The sequence below is a fragment of the Coenobita brevimanus genome, chromosome 91, assembly GCF_032717465.1.
Source record: "Coenobita brevimanus isolate Jiangsu-jjx chromosome 91, ASM3271746v2, whole genome shotgun sequence".
NCBI classification, from domain to species: Eukaryota; Metazoa; Arthropoda; class Malacostraca; order Decapoda; family Coenobitidae; genus Coenobita; species Coenobita brevimanus.
In genome coordinates this window covers 37,120,657-37,142,875 of record NC_137044.1, presented here as the reverse complement: position 1 = coordinate 37,142,875, position 22,219 = coordinate 37,120,657, and the positions used below count along the sequence as shown (strand labels likewise).

The 22,219-nt window shown below is 41.4% G+C and overlaps 1 protein-coding gene across 1 annotated transcript in view; it reads left to right on the top strand.

Moving 5' to 3' along the window:
* The window catches only part of LOC145411964 (putative neural-cadherin 2), a 452,962-nt gene that overhangs the window by 83,322 nt on the left and 347,421 nt on the right, over positions 1–22,219 (top strand). The window contains exon 4 of the mRNA XM_080281935.1: positions 17,287–17,451. Within this exon, the coding sequence (XP_080138061.1) occupies positions 17,287–17,451 (165 nt within the window). The remainder of the gene's footprint in view (positions 1–17,286; positions 17,452–22,219) is intronic.

The following is a 22,219-nucleotide window of genomic DNA, read 5'->3' as shown; positions in this document are numbered from 1 at the left end:
TTCAATATACAGTGACTCTCCGCCACTCCCTCTCCCTCTCATCCCTGGTAACAAATGAATCTTCCGGCTCAGGTCACTCGGTGTTTCTAAAAGGCTCAGATGTAGTAGTAATGAGGAAGAGAACAAAGTCGTGGGCTCTGCCCTTTCATATCTGTTTGCTGTTTGACTGAGCAGTATAGGCAAAAAATACATTATTACCTTGCTCTGATGGAGTACGGCTAGGCATTGGTTTTGGTTGTTACTTTGCTTCTTTCTTTCTTTGTTAGCAACATTACGGAAAGGCTGTTGCATGAAATTACATGAAACTTCCAGGATATGTGGGCACTTGCCCAAAAGAAAGTGATTAAATTTCTGAGGAAATCGAGCAAGCATAAACGGTCAGAATCATTGTCCCGGATTTTCAGAGTGCTATAACTTGAAATTGGTTGAAGACAGAGATCTATTATTACCATACAGGAACTAGTAATATTGGCTTTCATTTGCCGCCAAGACCTTTGACCTTGAGTGACTTTGAAAGGTCAAACTCAAGGTCAGGGATATTCAGAGGGTTTTAGCTCGAAACTGGTTGAAGATAGATATTTACTATTATCAACATATATGAAGTCCCATATGGATTTTTAATTGTTACCATGACCTTTGACCGTAAGTGACCTTGAAAGGTCTAACTCCAGGTCACGGATATTCAAGGGGCTATAACTGGAAACTCGATGAAGATATATTTACTCTTATCAAGATATAGGAAGCCTCACAATGGTTTTCATTTGGCACCATGACCTTCGACCTTGAGTGACCTTGAAATGTCAAATGTAAGGTCACAGATTTTCAGAGGATGTAACTTGAAAACATTTGTGCCATTACCTTAGACTTTGTGTACTGACACTAAATGGCAGTACCAATTCACTATTTAACAGCAATAAAATAACTGCTGGCGGATGAGGTTTGTTATGCCTGGCACCACTTGTTTAAATTCATACTTCTTATATTCATGTTTTTAGAGTCAACGCTTTTGTTACCTCTGCCAGCGAAGTTGGAGGAGCTTGTGTATTCACCTATGTTTGTCTGTGTGTTTGTTTGTCCACACTATATCTCCAAAAGTGCTTGACTAATATCAATGAAATTTTGTGGAAGAGTGGGCCATGGGCCAAGAAAGAACTACTTAAATTTGGGGACAGATCTGGATCCGGAGTATCTCACACAGTATCTCCAAACATATTCCATGAATTTCAGTGAAACTTTGTGGTAAGGCGGGCCATGGGCCAAGAAAAATTGACGAAATTTGGGGGCGGATCCGGATCCGGATCCGGATCATATGTATCCTGCACAATATCTTCAAAAGTTCTCAGTGAATTTCATTATAATCTTGTACAAGAGTGGGCCGTGAGTCGAGGAACAATTTCATTACATTTCGGGGCGGATCCGGATCCTATATATTTCCCTCATTAACTTCACGGATCTGGATCCGGATCTTTTTTAACGGTAATGGCACTGGCAGAGGCATGCACTCCCTGAGTGCTTTCTAGTTGAAGCCTAGGTATTACCTAAATTATGCAGACTAAATTAAGTACTGAACTTATGGTGCATATTAGACAAAAAATGTCTGGCAGGCAATTACGATTACCACTACTGCGAGGCTGCCACATTCAAAGGTTAGGAGGAAGAGAGTGAATCATTACACCTGGCCGCAATAGTGCCTTCCCACTCACCTATTCAACAGAGTCAGTCCGATGACTGTCACACTAAAAAGGGGTGCCAAACCCTGGCTGTACACCCCTCCTTACAAAATTCATACAGCCAGGTCAACCGCTTGTCAGTTCTCTAGCTTCATTAGCCCCTATACCTCAGTTCCTCACTTATTTTACCATTTCGACACCTTCTTCTAGGCCTACCACGCCTCTCCCCACGTATGAATTAGCTTCGATACACCCTTTTCACACAATTTTCACGCCATTATCTCCCCATGCTCATTCCATTAAGGAATGCTGTCTTCAACTCAGTTGACCACAGCCTTCCTTACTCCATATCGTTCACGAATCACATTATTCTGTATCCTATCTATCTATCTATCTACTGCCAGACGCCTCAATCCCGTTTGGGGTGGCCACAAACAAATCGCCTCCAAGTCGCCCTGTCCCCCGCCATTTCACTGCCCTGCTCCCAACTCACCCCCCCCCTCATACACCTCTCCACCCCATCCCTCCATCTCATCCTCGGCCTCCCCCTCCCTCTTCTCCCCTCCACCTCACTCACATACACTCTCTTCGTTAGTCTTTCACCCTCCATCCTCTCCACATGGCCAAACCACCTCAGTGTGTTCCTCATAAAGCTTCCTATCACATCCACATTCACATCACAACGCTCCTTTATATCCTCATTCGTCAGCCTGTCTCTCCATGTGCCTCCACAGGCTCCTCTTAAATAACTCATTTCCACTGCTCTCACTCTTCACTTGTGTCCTTCCAACAAGGGCCAAGCTTCACTTCCATACATTAGAGTTGGTATCACAACACTGTCATGTAACTTTTTCACTTCCATGCTCACTTCCCTGTTTCGTATCACTGGAGTCAAGAAACCAGCAACCTTTCTTCCTTGTCGTACCCTTTCAAGCACGTCACCCTCCAAATTCCATCCTTACTCATCCCACTACCCAGATACTTAAATGCACCAACATTTTCCATTTCCTCCTCATCCAACCTCACTATACATTCACTGACTTCACTTCTCTCAAAGACAATAACTTTACTCTTCCCTACACTCACCTATAGATTCCGTTTCTTACGCACACTCCCAAACTCATCCACCAAGCCTTGCAGCTCCCCTTCGTCTTCACTTAACAACACAGTATCATCTACAAACAACAGTACAGGGAGTTTCCAAACACTCTCCCCTCTCATTAGGGCCATTCCAACATCCACTGCCCTACCTTGTATCTCTTTTATAACCCCATCCATATACAGATTGAACAACCATGGAGGTATGACACATCCCTGTTTCAATCCAGCCTCCAAGTAGAAAAATCACTCAGTTCACTATCCACATGCACTGCAGCCTTAGCACCCTCATACATACTCCTTAGAGCATTCAACAACTTCCCAACTTTTTTTTTTCTTTTATATGTTTCCGACTCTGGGCATAGGCTTTACAGCCTGTTACCAAGGCCCAGTAGTCCTCCTTCATGCCAATCACCCTTACATGTCACCACTTCGGCGCTAACACCCACCGTCCATATTGAATACATGCTAGGGCTGTCTCATACAGGACTGGTGTATTGGTATTAGCGGGGGTATTTTTACGACAGGTCGGAGGGTCTTCTGGTAGATCAATAAAGTCTGGTTTAGCGAAATTCATATCCTTAAACTGTTCCCTGCCCCAGCCGGGATTTGAACCTAGGTCCGGTAGGACTGCAGGCCACCTCTCTACCGCATACAACTTCTTTCCCTTCACTAGAAACTTTTCCACTATGGATCCAAGAATGAGTATCTGATCTGCACAACTTCTTCCCTTCCTAACACCTCCCTGTTCTGCTCCAACTAATTTCTCTGTTACTTCCCTAACTCTGTCAATAAGTATCCTACCATTTACTTTTCTTATTACACTAAGAAGACAAATGCCCCTATGATTACCACACACTTCTTTTTCCCCTTTTCCATTTTACAGGGAATAATTATACCCGACTTCCAATCCTCCGGGACTCTACCTTCCCTCCAGGCCAATCTGTACACCTTCCACATCCATTCTACTACTGTCTCTCCCCCATGCTTCACCATTTCACCACACGTTCCATCAATTCCTGGGGCTTTCCTCATTTTGACTTTCTTCATTGCTTCCTTAACTTCCATCCTACTGATTTTTTCCTCTCATCTCGCATCCCTACTTCTCCCAGCCATTCCCCAGCCACTCATAGTCGCATTCCTTTCATTCTCTATGTTCAACAGTTGCTGGAAGTGTTCTCTCCATCTGCTCACTTTCTCTCACTTCTCAACTAGTAATCTACCATTTTTATCTTTCACTCCTCTACTAACTTCACTGCCAACCTAACTCTCTTTACCTCATTCCAGAACATTTTCTTACATTCCCTCCACTTTACACTGAAATTCCTTCCAAATTCCTCATCCACTCAGTTCTTACTCTCTCTCACTAATCTTTTCACCTCTCTCTCTTCCTCTGTACATATAATTCTCTCTTCTGTCTCTCAACTTCTTCCACACCCCTGTTACTCATCCAGTCATTGTATGCTTCTTCTTTTGTGTCACAGCCTGTCTCACCTCTTCATTCCACCATGCAGTTCCTTGCACCCTCTATCGTCTTCTCTTCACCCTACACACCAATAATAATAATAATGATAATAATAATAATAATAATAATAATAACAGTAATAATGATAACAGTAATAATAATAATAAGAAGAAGAAGAAGAAAAAGAAGAGGAATGATGATGATGATGATGATGATGATGATGATGATAATAATAATAATAATAATAATAATAATAGTAACAATAATAATAATAATAATAATAATAATAATAATTATTATTGTTATTATTATTATTATTATTACTTTTATTATTATTATTATTATTATTATTTTTATTATTATTCGTGGTAAGTGGGGGCGCTCACCATCCACTCACTCGATGTAGAGCTGCTCTCGTGTGTCTGCCCTTTCCTCTCCTCCATCCTTCTTTCCTTCCATCCTCTTCTGTCTTTCTTTCCTTCATTCTTTCCTCTTCCTTCTGCCTACAGGTGACTTTATGCTCCCTCTTCTGTCTTTTTTTTTCTTCATTCTTTCCACTTTCTTCTTGTCACGGGGTTTTTATAATATCACGGTGTTTTTAAATATAAATGCTAAGTATTATTTAATTGATAATAATATTCAATAATATTAAAGAGCAGGGACAATGATTGTCTTGTTAAATCGAGCAACGATTCTCTAAGAACGAGAATTTATAAACTTTCTCAACAGTACACAGCAGAGACTAATTACTCACAAATGCTGAATTAGTACTGTTAGCCTCTGGAGAAAGTTACTTCACCCCTGACAATAAATAACTAATACTAACATCAGGTTCTTGCTGATGCTTAACTCCTAGAAGGCACAACGGATTTTAAATTAATACAAGACTGGTCTAAGTACCAGTTATGAATAGCAAAACGTCTATGCAAGCTAGGAGCTTTTTGTGGGAAATAAGCTTAGTTATGGAGAAATGAAACAAGATTTTACTTTACATTAAGCTCAAGAAAAAGAACTGTTAAATTTATTGATTACAAAAAAATAAATTTAACGTTACATTTCAAATCAAATCAATGAGACCGCACTCACTCACTCACACAAAAGCTAAATACTTACGCCTAGGAAAAAACACCTTAACTAAACTCTTAAGACTACGAAAATACAAAAAGGAAATACTATAGTCGATGAATGCTTTGTATCACCAAGGTGGGAGTACTGGGCACTGTACTAGTGGAGCTTGGGTGCTAGCTGACCTCTCACACTTCTTGAGCACAGGACCTCTCTCCGTCAAAGCAAACACTCGACTGAGTAAGTCGTGGGAACAAAAGGGAAGCAGTAGGCCGCATTTATCTAACGGTCAAGTGAGCGAAACGCGCCCAAAACAAATCGCTCGGCGGAAGCACTAATGTCTCGCGCAAAGACAATAACGTATGACACTGAAAAATTGATTTGACAAAGCTTCCGTCCGAATGAGCGGTTAACTGAACGATAAACAGTGAGTTTTCCACTAATAGTTCGTGGCTTCTCACAAAAGGGGAATGTCATGAATTTGATTCGTGACATTACGCCCCTACAAAATTAAATTTTTTCCTTATGGGAAAAAATTTGTGGATATATATATATATATATATATGTACACATCCTAACTCAGTCACACAAGATTCACACTGTGGTGTGTGTGCTATCCTGCTACAGGAGAAAGTCGCAGTCGCCAGTGAGCGATAAAACCTCGTATTTACGTTAATAGAAGCAAGCTTGAGGGAAAAACTCCGTGACGACGGTGAAAATCCTGTACTCAGGTCAAACTGAGCGAAAAGTAGCTACATTTACACTGACAACTAATTGTTGTGTAGCGTGGTGTATGTAATACACGGTGTAGGTGTGACAGTTGTAGTGTAACTGTACCTACGTGTAAAATGACACAGTAAATAATAATATGGCGACGACGAAGGCAGAGGAGAAGAGGCGGCAGCGCGTGGCAGACGATCAGCTGGTCCGCACAGCAAAACTGCTACACCCATTGCTGAACCTGCAAAACCAATTAAGGTGGAGCATCAAAAGTGTCAATGAGACAAAATTCTTATTACGTTACAATTACTCTCTCTGCCTAGCAATCAGTACATGCTACGAAAAGTACACTCGAGGTCGCCATTAATTTTAGCACACGATTAGTGTCGGCAAGTTGAGAATCCTTGTGCAAACTTGGGTCTTCCATAGCCTCGAACTGCACACGGGTCCTCAACCTGTGCCTTAACCTACAGTTCTTATATTAATATCGGGAAGCTGAGAATCCTTGTGCAAACTCGGGTCTTCCATAGCCTCAAGTCGCCTCTGCGGAGTTCTCACTTCCCCCTTAACCTACAGTACTTATATTAGTATTGGGGAGCTGAGAATCCTTGTGCAAACTTGGGTCTTCCATAGCCTCAAGTCGCCTTTGCGGAGTTCTCTCTCGAACTTCCCCCTTAACCTACAGTACTTATATTAGTATCGGGGAGCTGAGAATCCTTGTGCAAACTTGGGTCTTCCATAGCCTCAAGTCGCCTTTGCGGAGTTCTCACTTCCCCCTTAACCTACAGTACTTATATTAGTATCGGGGAGCTGAGAATCCTTGTGCAACTTGGGTCTTCCATAGCCTCAAGTCGCTTTTGCGGAGTTCTCACTTCCCCCTTAACCTACAGTACTTATATTAGTATCGGGGAGCTGAGAATCCTTGTGCAAACTTGGGTCTTCCATAGCCTCAAGTCGCCTTTGCGGAGTTCTCTCTCGAACTTCCCCCTTAACCTACAGTACTTATATTAGTGTCGGGGAGCTGAGAATCCTTGTGCAAACTCGGGTCTTCCATAGCCTCAAGTCGCCTCTGCGGAGTTCTCTCTCGAACTTCCCCCTTAACCTACAGTACACATGTATGTACAGGCCCTGGACATACTGTGTCCTGTGGGGCCAACAAGTGAGACGTCAGGTCTGCACCCATTTCACCACTACCCTGTCTCTCAACTGTCCCAGAGATTACAGGTGTGGTTATGAACGGCACAGGAAGGGCATGTCCCTGATTAGTGGTGATACTTTGGCACACACTGCAGGAACGGACAAAACTATCTATGTCCCGTCCCATCCCTGGCCAGAAAAAGTCAGCTCGGATACGGCTCTGGGTCTTCCTCTTGCCCATGTGACCTCCTGAGGCTGAACAATGACCCCATTGTAACACTGCTGGGCGGTACTTGGCGGGAACGACAAACTGCAGTCGAACCTCGCCCTCGGGTGTTCGTGACTCACGGTAGAGCCGTCCTTGTTTGTGAAGGAACTTGGCTCGACCTCCCCATGAATACTTAATCACTCGACCCTTTTGTTTGTTCCGCACGGCAGCAAGTGTCAGGTCAGAACGTTGTTCTTGTACAAGTTGACTACACATCAGATCTTGCGGCGATTCAATGATCACTGGGGTGACGCAGTCTGGAGCATCAGTCATGGCTCGTGTTACCGCAGCAGCCGAAGTCTGAGTAGCGTCATCATCGGAGCAACTATCCTTGACTCCTTGAATATTGCCTACTATAAGGTCAAATAGAGGCTCTGGCATGACAACTGCAAGTGTCGTACCAGTATAAAATGGAGATGCCACCTGGATACATGCCTCAGGGAACAGTCTCACTGATCCATCAATAAGGCTTGCATGGATCTGTCGACCTGTATACTGCTCAGGCCGAACTAGACTCTGCTTGACAGAGCAACCTGAGGAACCATTATCTCTCAGGACCTTCTCAGGAATGGCTCCCACAAACCCTGGCTGAACAAGGAAGGTACCGTCACCTGTGGTGGGGCCTGTGGAGGAAGCAGCTAGCCACTCATGAGGCTGCTGAATTGATGCGGCAAACATTGTGCCTTGAGAATTATAAGGAGATGGAACATTGGCCATCTGTGGAGGGGGGTTCACTGTCACTGTGGGACTAGTGACCTGTGGGGAAGTACCCACACTGGTAGGGACGTGACCACCGTGCTGCTGCTGAGGAATGAAGGCTGCGTTCGCTTCCTGCCTCTTTTGAGCTGGTGGTGAAAAAGTTTGTCCCGACAGTCGGTTGCGTGGCTGATACTGCTGCTGGTTAGGGTACTTGTTGTACCTCTTCCACTCAGGTTTCTGAGTGTTTTGCCCCTGGTCCTTCCACTGTGGTTTTGGACCTTGGCCATTATTTGAGAATGGCCTTGGTGCTGGGATTCAGTCTGAGACGGCTTCCCAGACTTGGCAGTATCTTTTCTGCTCCAGGTGTTTTGCTTACGAGTTTGATACCCGTATGCAGTAAAGAATGCGTCAGCCTTTTCTGCCATTTGGCTGGCATCTTTCACCTGGCAGATCTTAAGCTGTGCTATGAGCTCAGCAGGCCACGACCTCTCTAGCTGTGTACACAGCATAAGGTCAATTATTCCCTCACGCGTGGAAGGAGTTTCATCTTTCTCCATCCACTCATTTAAGTAAGCTGTGAGACGATCAAGGAACTGAACAGCTGTCTCCTTGTCTTGGAGATGAGCTCGCATGTACTGAACTTTGGCGTCGTCTACTGTGAGACCATACGCCTTAATGACTGCAGCTTTCATCATCTCGTATGTGAGATTGTCTCCACAAATTCTGTGGAGAATATCGAGGGCAGGGCCCTCAAATAAACTAAGAAATTGGATCCGCTTAGCTGCCTCATCCAGTTGATACATGTCTGCCATGTTCTCAAAACGAGCTATGTATGGCTCGATTCGCTCACTTTCCTTGTATGAAGGAAGCTTGATGCGTGGGGTCACCAGGACATGTGCAGGGAGAACGCTCGTGGAACTTGGACCAACTGCACCAGACGTGTCTGAAGCCAAGGAATCTCGCTTGAGCTTCAGCACTTCATGTTTTTCGCGTGCTTCTCGCTCGGCACGTTCGTGTTCTCGTTCTCTCTCGCTCCTCACGCTGTTCTCGCTCGTGTTCTAAGTCGAGTTCGCGTTGTTTCTGCTCGTGTTCACGCTCCTTTTCGCGTTCCTCACGCTGTTCTCACTCGTATTCGCGCTGAATCTTACGCTCTTCACGGGCATCATTCTCGCGCTGCTGCTTCTGATTATGCCGTGAGAGTATATACTCTTTAATTTCGGTTGGGTCCGAAAGACCCATATCTTTGGCTTCCTGTAAAAATATGGTGGTAGCCATGTCGCTAATTTACTAAGTAAACCGAAACTGAGTACTGACTTCTTCGCAAACGAATGCTAATAAACACAAGTAAAGAGTACAGACACAAGATAGTGGTGACCAGTCTTATCTAGTTAACTGGCAAAGATTAAAGCAAAAATGCAAATAACTGAGAACTCAATAATTAACACAATGGGTACAGCGACTACCCAGGAGCGAATAAAATCGTCTGGCGTTACCAAAAATAATGTACTAAATAGAGTTAAGTACTCTATGGATTAATAAAGCAAAAATTCACTAGCTAAATTAACGGTAAACACCAGTAAACTTGTGCCTATAAACTTTAATTATAAATACCTAAATATGAATGAGTGAGCACTATCTCATGAATAGCTTTAGAGCTAGGAGTTAATATCATGGAATGAGGTCGCCAATTGTCACGGGTTTTTTTATAATATCACGGTGTTTTTAAATATAAATGCTAAGTATTATTTAATTGATAATAATATTCAATAATATTAAAGAGCAGGGACAATGATTGTCTTGCTAAATCGAGCAACGATTCTCTAAGAACGAGAATTTATAAACTTTCTCAACAGTACACAGCAGAGACTAATTACTCACAAATGCTGAATTAGTACTGTTAGCCTCTGGAGAAAGTTACTTCACCCCTGACAATAAATAACTAATACTAACATCAGGTTCTTGCCGATGCTTAACTCCTAGAAGGCACAACGGATTTTAAATTAATACAAGACTGGTCTAAGTACCAGTTATGAATAGCAAAACGTCTATGCAAGCTAGGAGCTATGTGGGAAATAAGCTTAGTTATGGAGAAATGAAACAAGATTTTACTTTACATTAAGCTCAAGAAAAAGAACTGTTAAATTTATTGATTACAAAAAAATAAATTTAATGTTACATTTCAAATCAAATCAATGAGACCGCACTCACTCACTCACACAAAAGCTAAATACTTACGCCTAGGAAAAACACCTTAACTAAACTCTTAAGACTACGAAAATACAAAAAGGAAATACTATAGTCGATGAATGCTTTGTATCACCAAGGTGGGAGTACTGGGCACTGTACTAGTGGAGCTTGGGTGCTAGCTGACCTCTCACACTTCTTGAGCACAGGACCTCTCTCCGTCAAAGCAAACACTCGACTAAGTCGTGGGAACAAAAGGGAAGCAGTAGGCCGCATTTATCTAACGGTCAAGTGAGCGAAACGCGGCCAAAACAAATCGCTCGGCGGAAGCACTAATGTCTCGCGCAAAGACGATAACGTATGACACTGAAAAATTGATTTGACAAAGCTTCCGTCCGAATGAGCGGTTAACTGAACGATAAACAGTGAGTTTTCCACTAATAGTTCGTGGCTTCTCACAAAAGGGGAATGTCGTGAATTTGATTCGTGACACTTCTGCCTGTGGGTGACTGTACACTGTGTGACAAGCCAAATGGTTTCCTGTACACCAGGAAACCATTTACTACGCGGGGTGGTAACCATATAACCAAATTTTGGCGCCTGGTGGTTTAGTGGGTAATTACGGTGCTCCAGTCGGACTGAGCCGGTGAAGGTTTATATCCATAGGGTGGCTGGGGTTTATTGCTCACATAATGCCACTCAGGGATGAGTAAGGCTGGTCACTCTTATCTTAAATGTCATGACCAAATTGCCTAGCCCGGGGCTCGTACACTCCTCATGGGGCAACGTAGGATTAAGTGACATATGGATGGATGATGATTATAATTATTATTATAACAATAAGAATAATAATTATTATAATAAGTATGATGATAATAAAATAAAATAATAATGATAATGATAATGGTGATTATAAAAATAATAATAATGATTGAACAGTTATCATCATTAGGAGTAGTAGTAGTAGTAGTAAGGTCGCGCAGTTACTGTTGTTTTTGTTGTAGTATTGGTAATAGGATGATGATGATGATGATGATGATGTTTATAGTACTAATATTAAACCCACCTCCTCTTCTCCTCCTCCAACTCCATCAATTATTATTCTTTCTCACCCTGCGTCTCCTCCTCGTCTCGCTACTCACATGTGTGCAAATGTTCCCTGAATTCTTGATCACAAAGTTGTACAAACATTACTCCTGTAATTCGTAAGCGTGTCAAGTAGTTATAATACCAGTCTAGCTCACTGACCGTCTTCCTTTTTTCTTCTGGCAGGCTATACATCTACCACTTGATATGTCTCCCTTTTCATTTTTTCATGGTGTTACATTTTAAAAGTGACAGGAAGGATAGGAGAAATAGGACAAGAATAGGGCAAACATAGAAAAAGAATGATTAAGGTGAAGTAGGAAATAAGCAGCAATACGTTATCTGAATAGATGTATTTCTCCACCACCTACCACCAATACTGAACTGTACAGTTTAGGTCATTGCTGAATCAGAGAGAGAGAGAGAGAGAGTGAGAGAGTGAGAGAGAGAGAGAGAGTGAATGGACAGAACCCTGAGGAACATCACTCCTGATGATTTAAGAAAGAACTGTTGCCAACCACAATAGTAGGAGAGCAGTTTGATAATTTAAGATTTGTGCATGAATTTGCCAGTGCCATTGAGATGTCTTGTACAGCAGCAAAAATTTCATGAAATTCCAATGCAGTATGTAAGAAGTGTAAGAAAACAAAGAGGATCGGTAGTTGAATGTCCCTCACGGAACCCATACGATTCATGTCCCAAGAGAGATCAGAGAGTTGTGCTTAGGATCTCATCTCCCTATTTAGGCAAAGAATATTGTGTTCTACTGTACCTATATTTCCATAATACTGTAACTGACAATGGAAAATGTAGGATGTTGTGCACTTTGCAACCAATTCAGAAGGACAGACGCAATGGAGGGTGAGTTATGCGATGGATATGCGAGTTTTCGGAGAAGGAGCAAATATCGACATATTACCTAGCATACTTGGACAGTATTTTTCTTGTAGAGAAGTCACAAACTAAAAGTAAAATGTTACAATCAAATATGTAGTTTAACACGAGAAGACGTAAGGTGAGATCCTAATATCGAGAATACAAACGCCTATGCTCCTCCTTTTTTTAAATGTGCTCCCTCCTCTTTTTAAATGTGCTTTATGTAATCCGAAACGTTAGGCCTTTAAAGAACTTTAAAGGACATTTCTCTATAGCCCCTATTACCCGGTTCACCTTAATGGTGTGGTCCTGCTTTTTCCTTATTATCACCAGATGATTTTATGCACTGTTGGAGAGACTTCGAAGAGGAGAGGTTTGATACAGCCCCTTAAGACATGATATTTTTCCTACCTTTGATAAAATTGTCTAATATACTGAAGAAACATGACAGGACTGCGGGAGCTGAGGATGTGAAACATGACAAACTAGTGGCGTAAGTTTTCGGTAGTTTTAAAATCATGAGTGTTTTATGCACAGAGTAGACAGGAGTATATTATTATGATGTACAGGTATCAAGAGGCCTATTAGCCTATGTCTGAGATTACCTGTTGGAAAAAGGGAATTCTACTAAGAGCTAACCAACCGGAAGAAAAAAGAAAAACCTCCATGCTTGTTAGAAATAGCATGCATGGAAATATTTATTGGACAGGCAGATGAAGAACAACAACTGCACAATGTGTAACCTCTACAAATCTGTAAAAAAAAAAAAAAGTAATCAATGGTTGGATGTTATCAATAGTAAGCAAACGTTTCATCGTCGTCAACATACCTTCCAACCCGGAATTAAAAAAAAAAAAAAAAAAAAAATTCTGTCAGATACAGCCAATAGTCTGGAAATATTTGTCTAAATGAATTTTAAACGTATCAGTAATTTTTGCACTAAGTATTTTTGTTGATAGCTCTTTCCATCGTTCCACGACACGAATATCAAAGTAATTTTCCTAGTATTAATGTTGCATCTCTTTAATTTGATTACCATTCCATTACGTCTAGTCACAGGATCATTCTGTGTTTTGAAAAAGAAAATAATCACGTACAACATGGTCGAATTTGTGAAGAATATTAAATATATATACTTATATTAGGCCTTCCCAGAGTCGCCGTTCTGGTTCTTTAGTCGCTTTTTGTAGAGTTAAGTTGGCAACGATGGGATCATTTATGTGGTTCTGCGCTCCGCCCTCTCGAGTTTGTCTTCCATCATAATAAGGTTTGGGGATAGTGCTGCAGACAGTATTCTAGGTGTGGTCCAGTTAATTACGTATAAAGCTTAGATATTACCTCAGGCGTTTTATGATCGATGTTCATTGCAGTGAAACCGAACATTTTGTTTGCCTTGTTACTGGCCGCTAGAGAGAGAGAGAGAGAGAGAGAGAGAGAGAGAGAGAGAGAGGTGATCTATAATCTGAAATGAATAAGTTTGTGGTGCAAGGGTTAGCACCTCCAGCTTTCGGCCGGAAGAACCCAAGTTCACGTCTCTAGACGGTCAGACCCTTGGAGAAAATTCTTGTTCCCTGTCATTATATACCCAAAAGTACGGCTAAAAACATGGATATAATTTCGACTTTTATGGAATTAACTGTTGAGCATGACTGGTATAGCAATGTTTGATATTCCTTTGCTAATGACCCTCGTGCAGCTGAATGGAATTAACTTATGCATTCGTCTTTTGAAGTACTATTTGTATCATAAAATTTTCATGATCATAAATATTCCTAATGACTTTGCCCTTACATCCACATGATTGCACAGCCCTACCCACCGTTAATGAGATAGAACATTCAGGACAAACAGAGTACTTTAAACGCTATAAGACTTCCCCTGGACCCTTACGCCCCTGATGGGGTAACATTGGATTTGATAATGGTTGAAGATGCACAATGTTTTGCAGAGGAAAAAGTGTTACGAAATCTTCAGTGCCTCTGAGAATATTACCCTTACTCCTCCTTCTCCTCTTCCTGTCTAAAGTTTTCCCATCTCATCTCCATCTCGTTCTTCGCCAACCTCTTTCACACACACACACACACACACACACACACACACACACACACACACACACACACACACACACACACACACACACACACACACACACACACACACACACACACACACACACACACACACACACACACACCTCTAATTCTTGTCCTTCCACTTCCTTCTGATCTTACTCTTCGTCTTCTTCCAGTCAGCCCTCACTACCATGTCAAATTCAAGGTGTGTAATTCCTAAGGGGTTGATCTGAGCTTTCGTCTCTTGAGTATGAATCTTGCTTTTGCGATTAGCTCACCAAGTCAGATGACCTGCTGTATTACTGCTTCCACAGGACACTATTATTAAAGTTCATGGGCACCTCTTGTAATGAAGGGATTCATGAATCTTTATTAAACCTGTCCGGTTCCAAATAGCTTTAGAAAGCCGAATAAAACGGATAAGTATTAGTAGTGATTTTTTTTAAAAAATGTCATCTGTTATGAACCAATCAGTGAGATTTCCGACTCTGAGGGTCAAATGAAAGGACATGACACTTACATAAATAAACCACACGTTACTAAATCTCTACACAGTACATCACAGAATGCCTAGGTACTTTTATGTAATAAACAGGTGCACGGCAAAATATTTCTAACCGAATTAGAATTACAAACCTAGCTAAACAAGCTTAATCAGACACTTCAGCTATTAGTACTAAATGAGGACAGTTACTACTAGGCTGTTGTGTTCTTACTGAATGCCAGTTTTTAACTTGCGACTCGATATTTTGGTGTACTTCTTCCACTATGTCACTAAATTTAAGAGAGGTACGTAGAGGAAGCTGGAGTCGAGAGAGATGAAGTATTCTGCCACCTCTAGCCACTCTTGATATATCCCAGTAGCCTCACCTCTTTTTCCTCCCCTCGCCTACCTGAACAGCAATATAGTATCTTTTTCCAAAAATCTCTCGGGAGGGTGGTCACGCCAGGTTATTCAGCTGGGATTGGCTTCTGCATTTTGTGGGAGGCGGTCCTCATAACTTGGGTTCAGCTCCGCCTCTTTTCTCTCCTTGTTATTTAATGCAGGTTGACCCTTTCCATCGCTGATACGCCATGCTCGAAACTGGGTCACAGCTGTGTCAACATAGGGGTAACTTCAGCCAGAGTTAGCAGAGACAGGAGGACATAATACGGTCAGTTCACACGGTCAATAAGTCTCAGATCAGTGGCCGGGCAATGGCCAGCAACAGATCGTACTGAAAGGGTTAAAGAGAAATTAAGTGAAATTGCTCAGACCTTGAACACAAGATGTATATACTATCTGAATAATTTGCCTGATGGTAGTAAGAATACAACAGACGTCGTCATACAGAATGGACTGTAACCGATACCTTCTAATTTATTTACTTCGGTGACGTATTTTCATTTTGTTTGTTATCAATGGATGATTTCTTTCATTTCATTCAAGCTTAGAAAGACATTTTAAATATGAAGGGACTACCGAAGGGATAACTGAAGAGTACACCTATTTTCTGGTGTTTGAAAAGTCAATTTGGTGGTGAAAAATGACATTTAGCAGAAGCAAGAAAAAATTGTAAAGTACAACCATATGTAAATGTTCGCCAACACTTCCCTACCAGGTGTTTTAACGGCAGGTGTTGCATAAGCAGTTTTTAATATATATATATATATATATATATATATATATATATATATATATAGTGTATATATATATATTTAAAACGGAAATAATAAAGAAGTATGAGGAGGAAAGATACTTTGTCGTCTGGGAAGGAAAGATATATATATATATATATATATATATATATATATATATATATATATATATATAGATATAGATATAGATAGATATAGATAGATAGATAGATAGATAAATAAATAAATAGATAGCAAGACATAATGCTGGCAGAGGACTGTCGGCGAACATTTTCCCTATGCCTTCATATATCATTTTTATACTGAAGTGGTTACTTACTCGTATTCAGTACCATGATATCTTTTTATTCTGACTGAGGCAGTTTAAGCTTGTAGTAATTCAACAGAAATGAAACTATTTACACAAACAGTAATTTGGTCTTTTCAGTTATGTTACAGATTATTAATAGGCATTAAACCCCAGGAACACAAAATATTGAGGAGTAGGGAGTAAATCATAGGAGTCTGATAGTGAAAATGCTTTTGTTTATTGTGGACTGTCTGATTGTTAGGATCGTTTGTTTTCTTCTACTATCTTTATCGCCAGCTTGTTTATTTCTCTTGTTAGGCTTTTCAAAATGACTTTTCGTGGTCTACTGAGTGAAGGCGTTCCAACCTGATGTGGGTAATACTGGCCTACCTCTGTGGGCATTTGGGGTTTCATTGTTTATGTCAGGCCACCCAGTAATGAGCAACTGGTCACTCTCGCATTAAATATCTAAAATGAATAGCCGATCCCTGTCCCTAATTTGCCCCTCATGGGACAGTACTAGACTGGAGAATGATGATGATGATGATTGATGATGATGATGATGATGGTGTGTGTGTGTGTGTGTGTGTGTGTGTGTGTGTGTGTGTGTGTGTATGTCTACTTTTAGTATGCAATGCAGGTACGTAGCCGGACTTTTCGAAGGGGAGGGGGGGAATGTCTTTTCTGCTGAATCTGGACTCGCATAGCAGCCAATTGGTCAAAAGTTTGCTGCATGCTTGCTATATGGGTCTGGGTGTATGCATAGGCAACGCTGAGAAGCAGCACAAAACTTTGAACAACGGAGCGTGATTTTTTTGCACTGAAAATAAAAACAGACTTTTAAGTAGGTATGGGGGTTGTCCGACCCTCTTGACCCCCCCCCCCTTCCCCCGGCTACGGGCCTGTGATGCTCTTCTGTCACGAGTTTATGTCTTTGTGGTCGGGTGGTACACTTTATGGAATTAATTTCTTGTGACCTTTCCTAACCAGACCTAAGCTATCTTCCTTTTCCCCAACAGCACGAGTTTGTGGTGCGTGGTGAGGCAGGGGGCCGTGTGGTACACTCTATGGTGCAGGTCACGGTGGTCGACGTCAACGATAACCCACCCACCTTCACCAACGACCACGCAGAGGTGGTCGTTCTGGAGGAGGACGACTCTAACCTTCCTTCCACAATATTTAAGGTCAGTGGAGGTCGTGGAGGGAGATGCATAGGGTGGAGGGAAGGAATAAATAGAATGAGTACAGGCAACAGAATACCAGTTAGACTAAGAGTCGACTAGATGCGCCGCAGAACACGATGGGCTACCCTAACCTACCTCTACTAACATTTAGAACAAATGGTATAACAGAACATCCCTTAAACTGACTGGAAACTTACAATAATGAACTAACAAACTATCATTTGTAATCTTTGATCAAGTTATAAAACATCCATTGTTAAAGTATTAGAGGAAATATTACGGTACTGCAACACATTACCAGTTAGTTAAACTGTAAAACGCCCACTGTACACTTAGGCAACACACCATGTACTATGAAACCACAGCACCCCTGCTCCCTCCTCTGACTGCCTTCCACAGCCCATCCAGCCAAGACTACCCCAAAATCAAAGAAAAGTTAGGGATGACGGTGTTACTCAATTTTTTCTGTTGTCTATAGAGAAAATTTGAAGTTTGGAAGTCATATTATAGAATGCATTTGGTGTTACTGGTTTAACAAGGATGTAATGCCTGTTTACACCCTGAAAGTTGAAAGTTTCTGAAGAACATCTTCAGCTGCCATCATTCAGGGTAGTTTCATGTGAGTGAAGTTCAAATGGACTGGAATAACATAACATTACTAAAACCTACTGGAGACCGTCATTAATGGAATAACAAATGTGTTTTACAATATTTTTCAGACCAAGGGTCAAAAATTATTTTGCTATTAAAAAAATAACTAGTATAACACATGATCATTTATACTAACAGTGAGTCAAATAGACTTAAAACTGCCATGAGTGTGTCTGCATAGGTTATCTGGTTAATGTAAAGAAATACATACGACTGTTACGAAAGAATGGGTTTTCCCTGTCCGCAGTTTCCTTTGAAAAACACTAGTCAACACAAGGAAACATAAGAACGTTAGACAAATTTCAAAGTTATCATTAATTTAATCAGTTATTGCATCACTTGGGAAATCCGTCTAGTACTTGTGTACTTGACCCCTTATTTTTTCACCTATCTAACCATGCTGTATCTGTGATCCACTGTGTTGTAAGTCAGTGTTCTGTCGATTCGAAATCACATTGAAGAACAAAGAATAAAAGGGAATCCATACTGGTGAAAGGTAACAATAGGATTAAATTGCCCTTATTACTGATTATTCTTGATACAGGAAAACGGAATTAAAACAACGTTATTCACATAAGTAAGCAATTCACCCTTGAAGATAAGATTTTAAGATAATAATGAACCAATAATTCATAGGCATACAGGGTAAATTTGTAATTTATTATACTTTTTCCATATCTTGATACATGTGTTACATACTATTTCATAGTTTCGGTAGGCAAGTATACAAACCAGGTTACACGAATCTTTACAAGTTGATACATTGTATCACACTGCACTAACATCAGTGTTAACAACTGCGTAAAGGTCCAGGGCAACATTACAATTTTAGGCCACTGAGTGTAATGAGAACCCTACCCCCGCGATTCTGAACAAGGTGTCCTCGTTACATTTGCCGGGTATAGTACATCAAGCTCTTCCTGGACCTGATTGACGTAGCAGTACTGAATACATATAACCTTTAAGTCTTTTTTTTTATGCAAGAAAGAAGGAGCCAAAGGCCAGGAGCTCGCAAACCGTTCCTTCCAAGAAAAAACAAAAACAATACAAAAGAGAGCCAAATTCAAGATCCGATCATTTCGAGATGCCTGGACACACTGCGTTTGAAACACTGGAGATCATAGGAATTATGAAATACGGACAGAGATAGACAGTTCCATAGATGACCTTTTGCATAAATGAAGGACTGGGAGTAACGGTTAACTCTTGCATTAGATAGTTGGACGGAAAAGGGATGAGAGTTTCTTACTAGACGGGTGCCACGTACCCGTCAAAGAGGTGGAGGGATGCAAGCAGACAGTTTAGAGGAGCAGCGACCATTGAAGTAGCGATAGAAAAGAGATAAAGATGCAATAGTGTGGCGAAGAGACAGAGGTTGAAGAGAGCCAGTAAGAGATGAGACGAAAAGCCTTTGACTCCACCCTATTGAGAAGAGCTGCATATGGGGAGCCTCCCCACACATGAGAGTTGTACTCTAAACAGGGGTGAATGAAACCAGTGTATAAAGTCAACAGCTGTGCAGTGGTAAAGAAGGCACGGGGTCGGCTTAGCACACCTAATCTCTTAGAAGCGGATTTTACAAGAGATGCAATATGATTTTTCCAAGATAAGTCCCGAGTGAATGAAACCCCAAGCATGTTCAAAGATGATGCAGGATTGAACTGGATATTATTAAACATTAGTGGGTACTCCTGTGGAAGATTGTGTCAGGTTAATAAGTGTAAAAACTGAGTTTTTGATGCATTAAAAACAACAAGATTACTTTTTCCCCAGTCAGAGATACGTGCCAAGTCAGACATTAGGTGTGCCATAGCCTCATCCCTTGTTTGTTGAAGTAACTGCCAAGATGGATGTTGTGGGAACCAAATGGAAAGGTGAAGGGTGGAGTCATCAGTGTACGAGTGGATAGGGTTAGATGTACAGCTTAGAAGGTCATTGATGAATAAAATGAAGAGAGTTGGTGATAGGACAGAACCCTGAGGAACACCACTGTTGATAGATCTAGGAGAAGAACGATGGCCATCTACAACAGCAGCTATACAGTACAGTAGAACGACCAGAAAGGAAACTAGAGGTGAAGGTACAGACAGAAGGATAGAAATCGTAAGAGGATAGTTTGGGAATTAAAAATTTATGCCAGACTCGATCGAAAGTCTTTGAGATGTTAAGTGCAATGGCAAAGCTTTCGCCAAAGTCCCGGAAGGAGGATGACCAGGAGTCTGAAAGTAGGTGAGAAGACCGCCAGTGGAGAGTCCCTGACGGAACCCATACTGACGATCAGAAAGAAGGTTGTAATAGGAAAGATGCTTTAAATTTTTTCTGTTAAGAACTGACTCGAAAACGTTTGAGACACAGGATGTTAAAGGAACTGGACGATAGTTAGAGGGTTGGGAATGGTCACCCTTCTTTGGGACTGGCTGAATGAGAGTAAACTTCCAGCAAGAAGGAAAGGTACAAGCTGACAGACAAAGGCAAATGAGTTTCCCCTGGGCAGGGTGTGGGCACTAAAGCACAGTTCTTGAGGACATCAGGAGGGACTTCACTAGGCCCATATCCCTTGTTAGTATTATGGCCAGTGATGGTAGAAAATAAATCAGCTGAAGACATTTTAATGTCAGCCATGAGGACGTCTGAGGGGGGAAATGATGGAGGAACACAGTATCAGAATCGTCTAAGGTGGATTTGGAGGAGAAAGTCTGAGCGAAGAGATCTGCTTTATCAGTAGAAAAAATAGCTACAGAGCCATCAGAGTAGAAGAGAGGAGGGAAGGATGATGAGGTAAAGTTTGTTAGAAAGGTATTTGGCAAGGTACCAGAAGGAGCGGGAAAAATTCGAGTTGGAGAGTTGAGAGAATTTAGTATGGATGAATTTTTTTTTAACAGAGCGAAAAACAGACTTAGCACGATTCCAGGCAGACACACAAACAAGATGTGATTTAGGAGTGGGTTGTCTCTGGTACGTTTTATAGGCCCTCTCCTTGTGGACAGCATTAGAACAAGTGTGATTAAACCAAGGCTTTCTTGCATTATTCAAAGGATATGAGAAGGAAATGTATGCCTCCATGCCTGAGAGAATAACCTCTGTAATGCCCAAGGAACACTTAGATGGCTTCCGGCCACAGAAGCAATAATCTTTCCACGGAAAATCAAAGAAGTACTGCCTGAGGGCATCCCAATCTGCAGCTCCAAAGTGCCACAGACAACGTTTCTTTGGAGGGTCCACAGGCCGTACCGGAGCAATAGGACAGGTTAAGGTGATAAGGTTGTGATCAGAGGAGCCCAACGAAGAGGAAAGATTAACAGTGTAAGCAGAAGGAGTATTTGTAAAGAAGAGGTCAAGTATGTTGGAACTATCTCCAAGGCGGTCAGGGATATCGGTAGGGTGCTGTACAAGCTGCTCTACGTCATTAAGGATCGAAAAGATGTAGGCTTGTTCACCAGGTGGATCAGTGAAAGGAGAGGAGAGCCGAAGGTGGTGGTGAACATTGAAATCACCTAGAATGGAGTTTTCAGAGAAACGAGAAATGGATAGATTGTGTTCTTTGGCTTTCTTGTCATTCTCTTACTAAATATATCTGTTCTGTTTACTTATCTCCTAATTCTATTGACTAAAAAAAATTCTTCAACTATCTTACTTCTACGATGGAACACAATCTATCCATTTCTCGTTTCTCTGAAAACTCCATTCTAGGTGATTTCAATGTTCACCACCAACTTCGGCTCTCCTCTCCTTTCACTGATCCACCTGGTGAACAAGCCTACATCTTTTCGATCCTTAATGACCTAGAGCAGCTTGTACAGCACCCTACCCATATCCCTGACCGCCTTGGAGATAGTTCCAGCATACTTGACCTCTTCCTTACAAATACTCCTTCCGATCTTAAATACAAGTTGTCTTCGCCAGATTATGTTCATGCCCAGTTAAAAAAAAAATGCCTATTAAGCCTACGAATCCGAAGGAGGCCTTTATTAGTTATTTCTTCTGCTACCAGAAAATTCTATTCAACCAGGGGGAGCCTTCTCCTACACTGAGGTGGATCGGGACTATCTCGTTCGATTTTCATTTGATGATGGGCTATTTGAAGTGTTTACATATGATTGACTGAATCGGATACGTT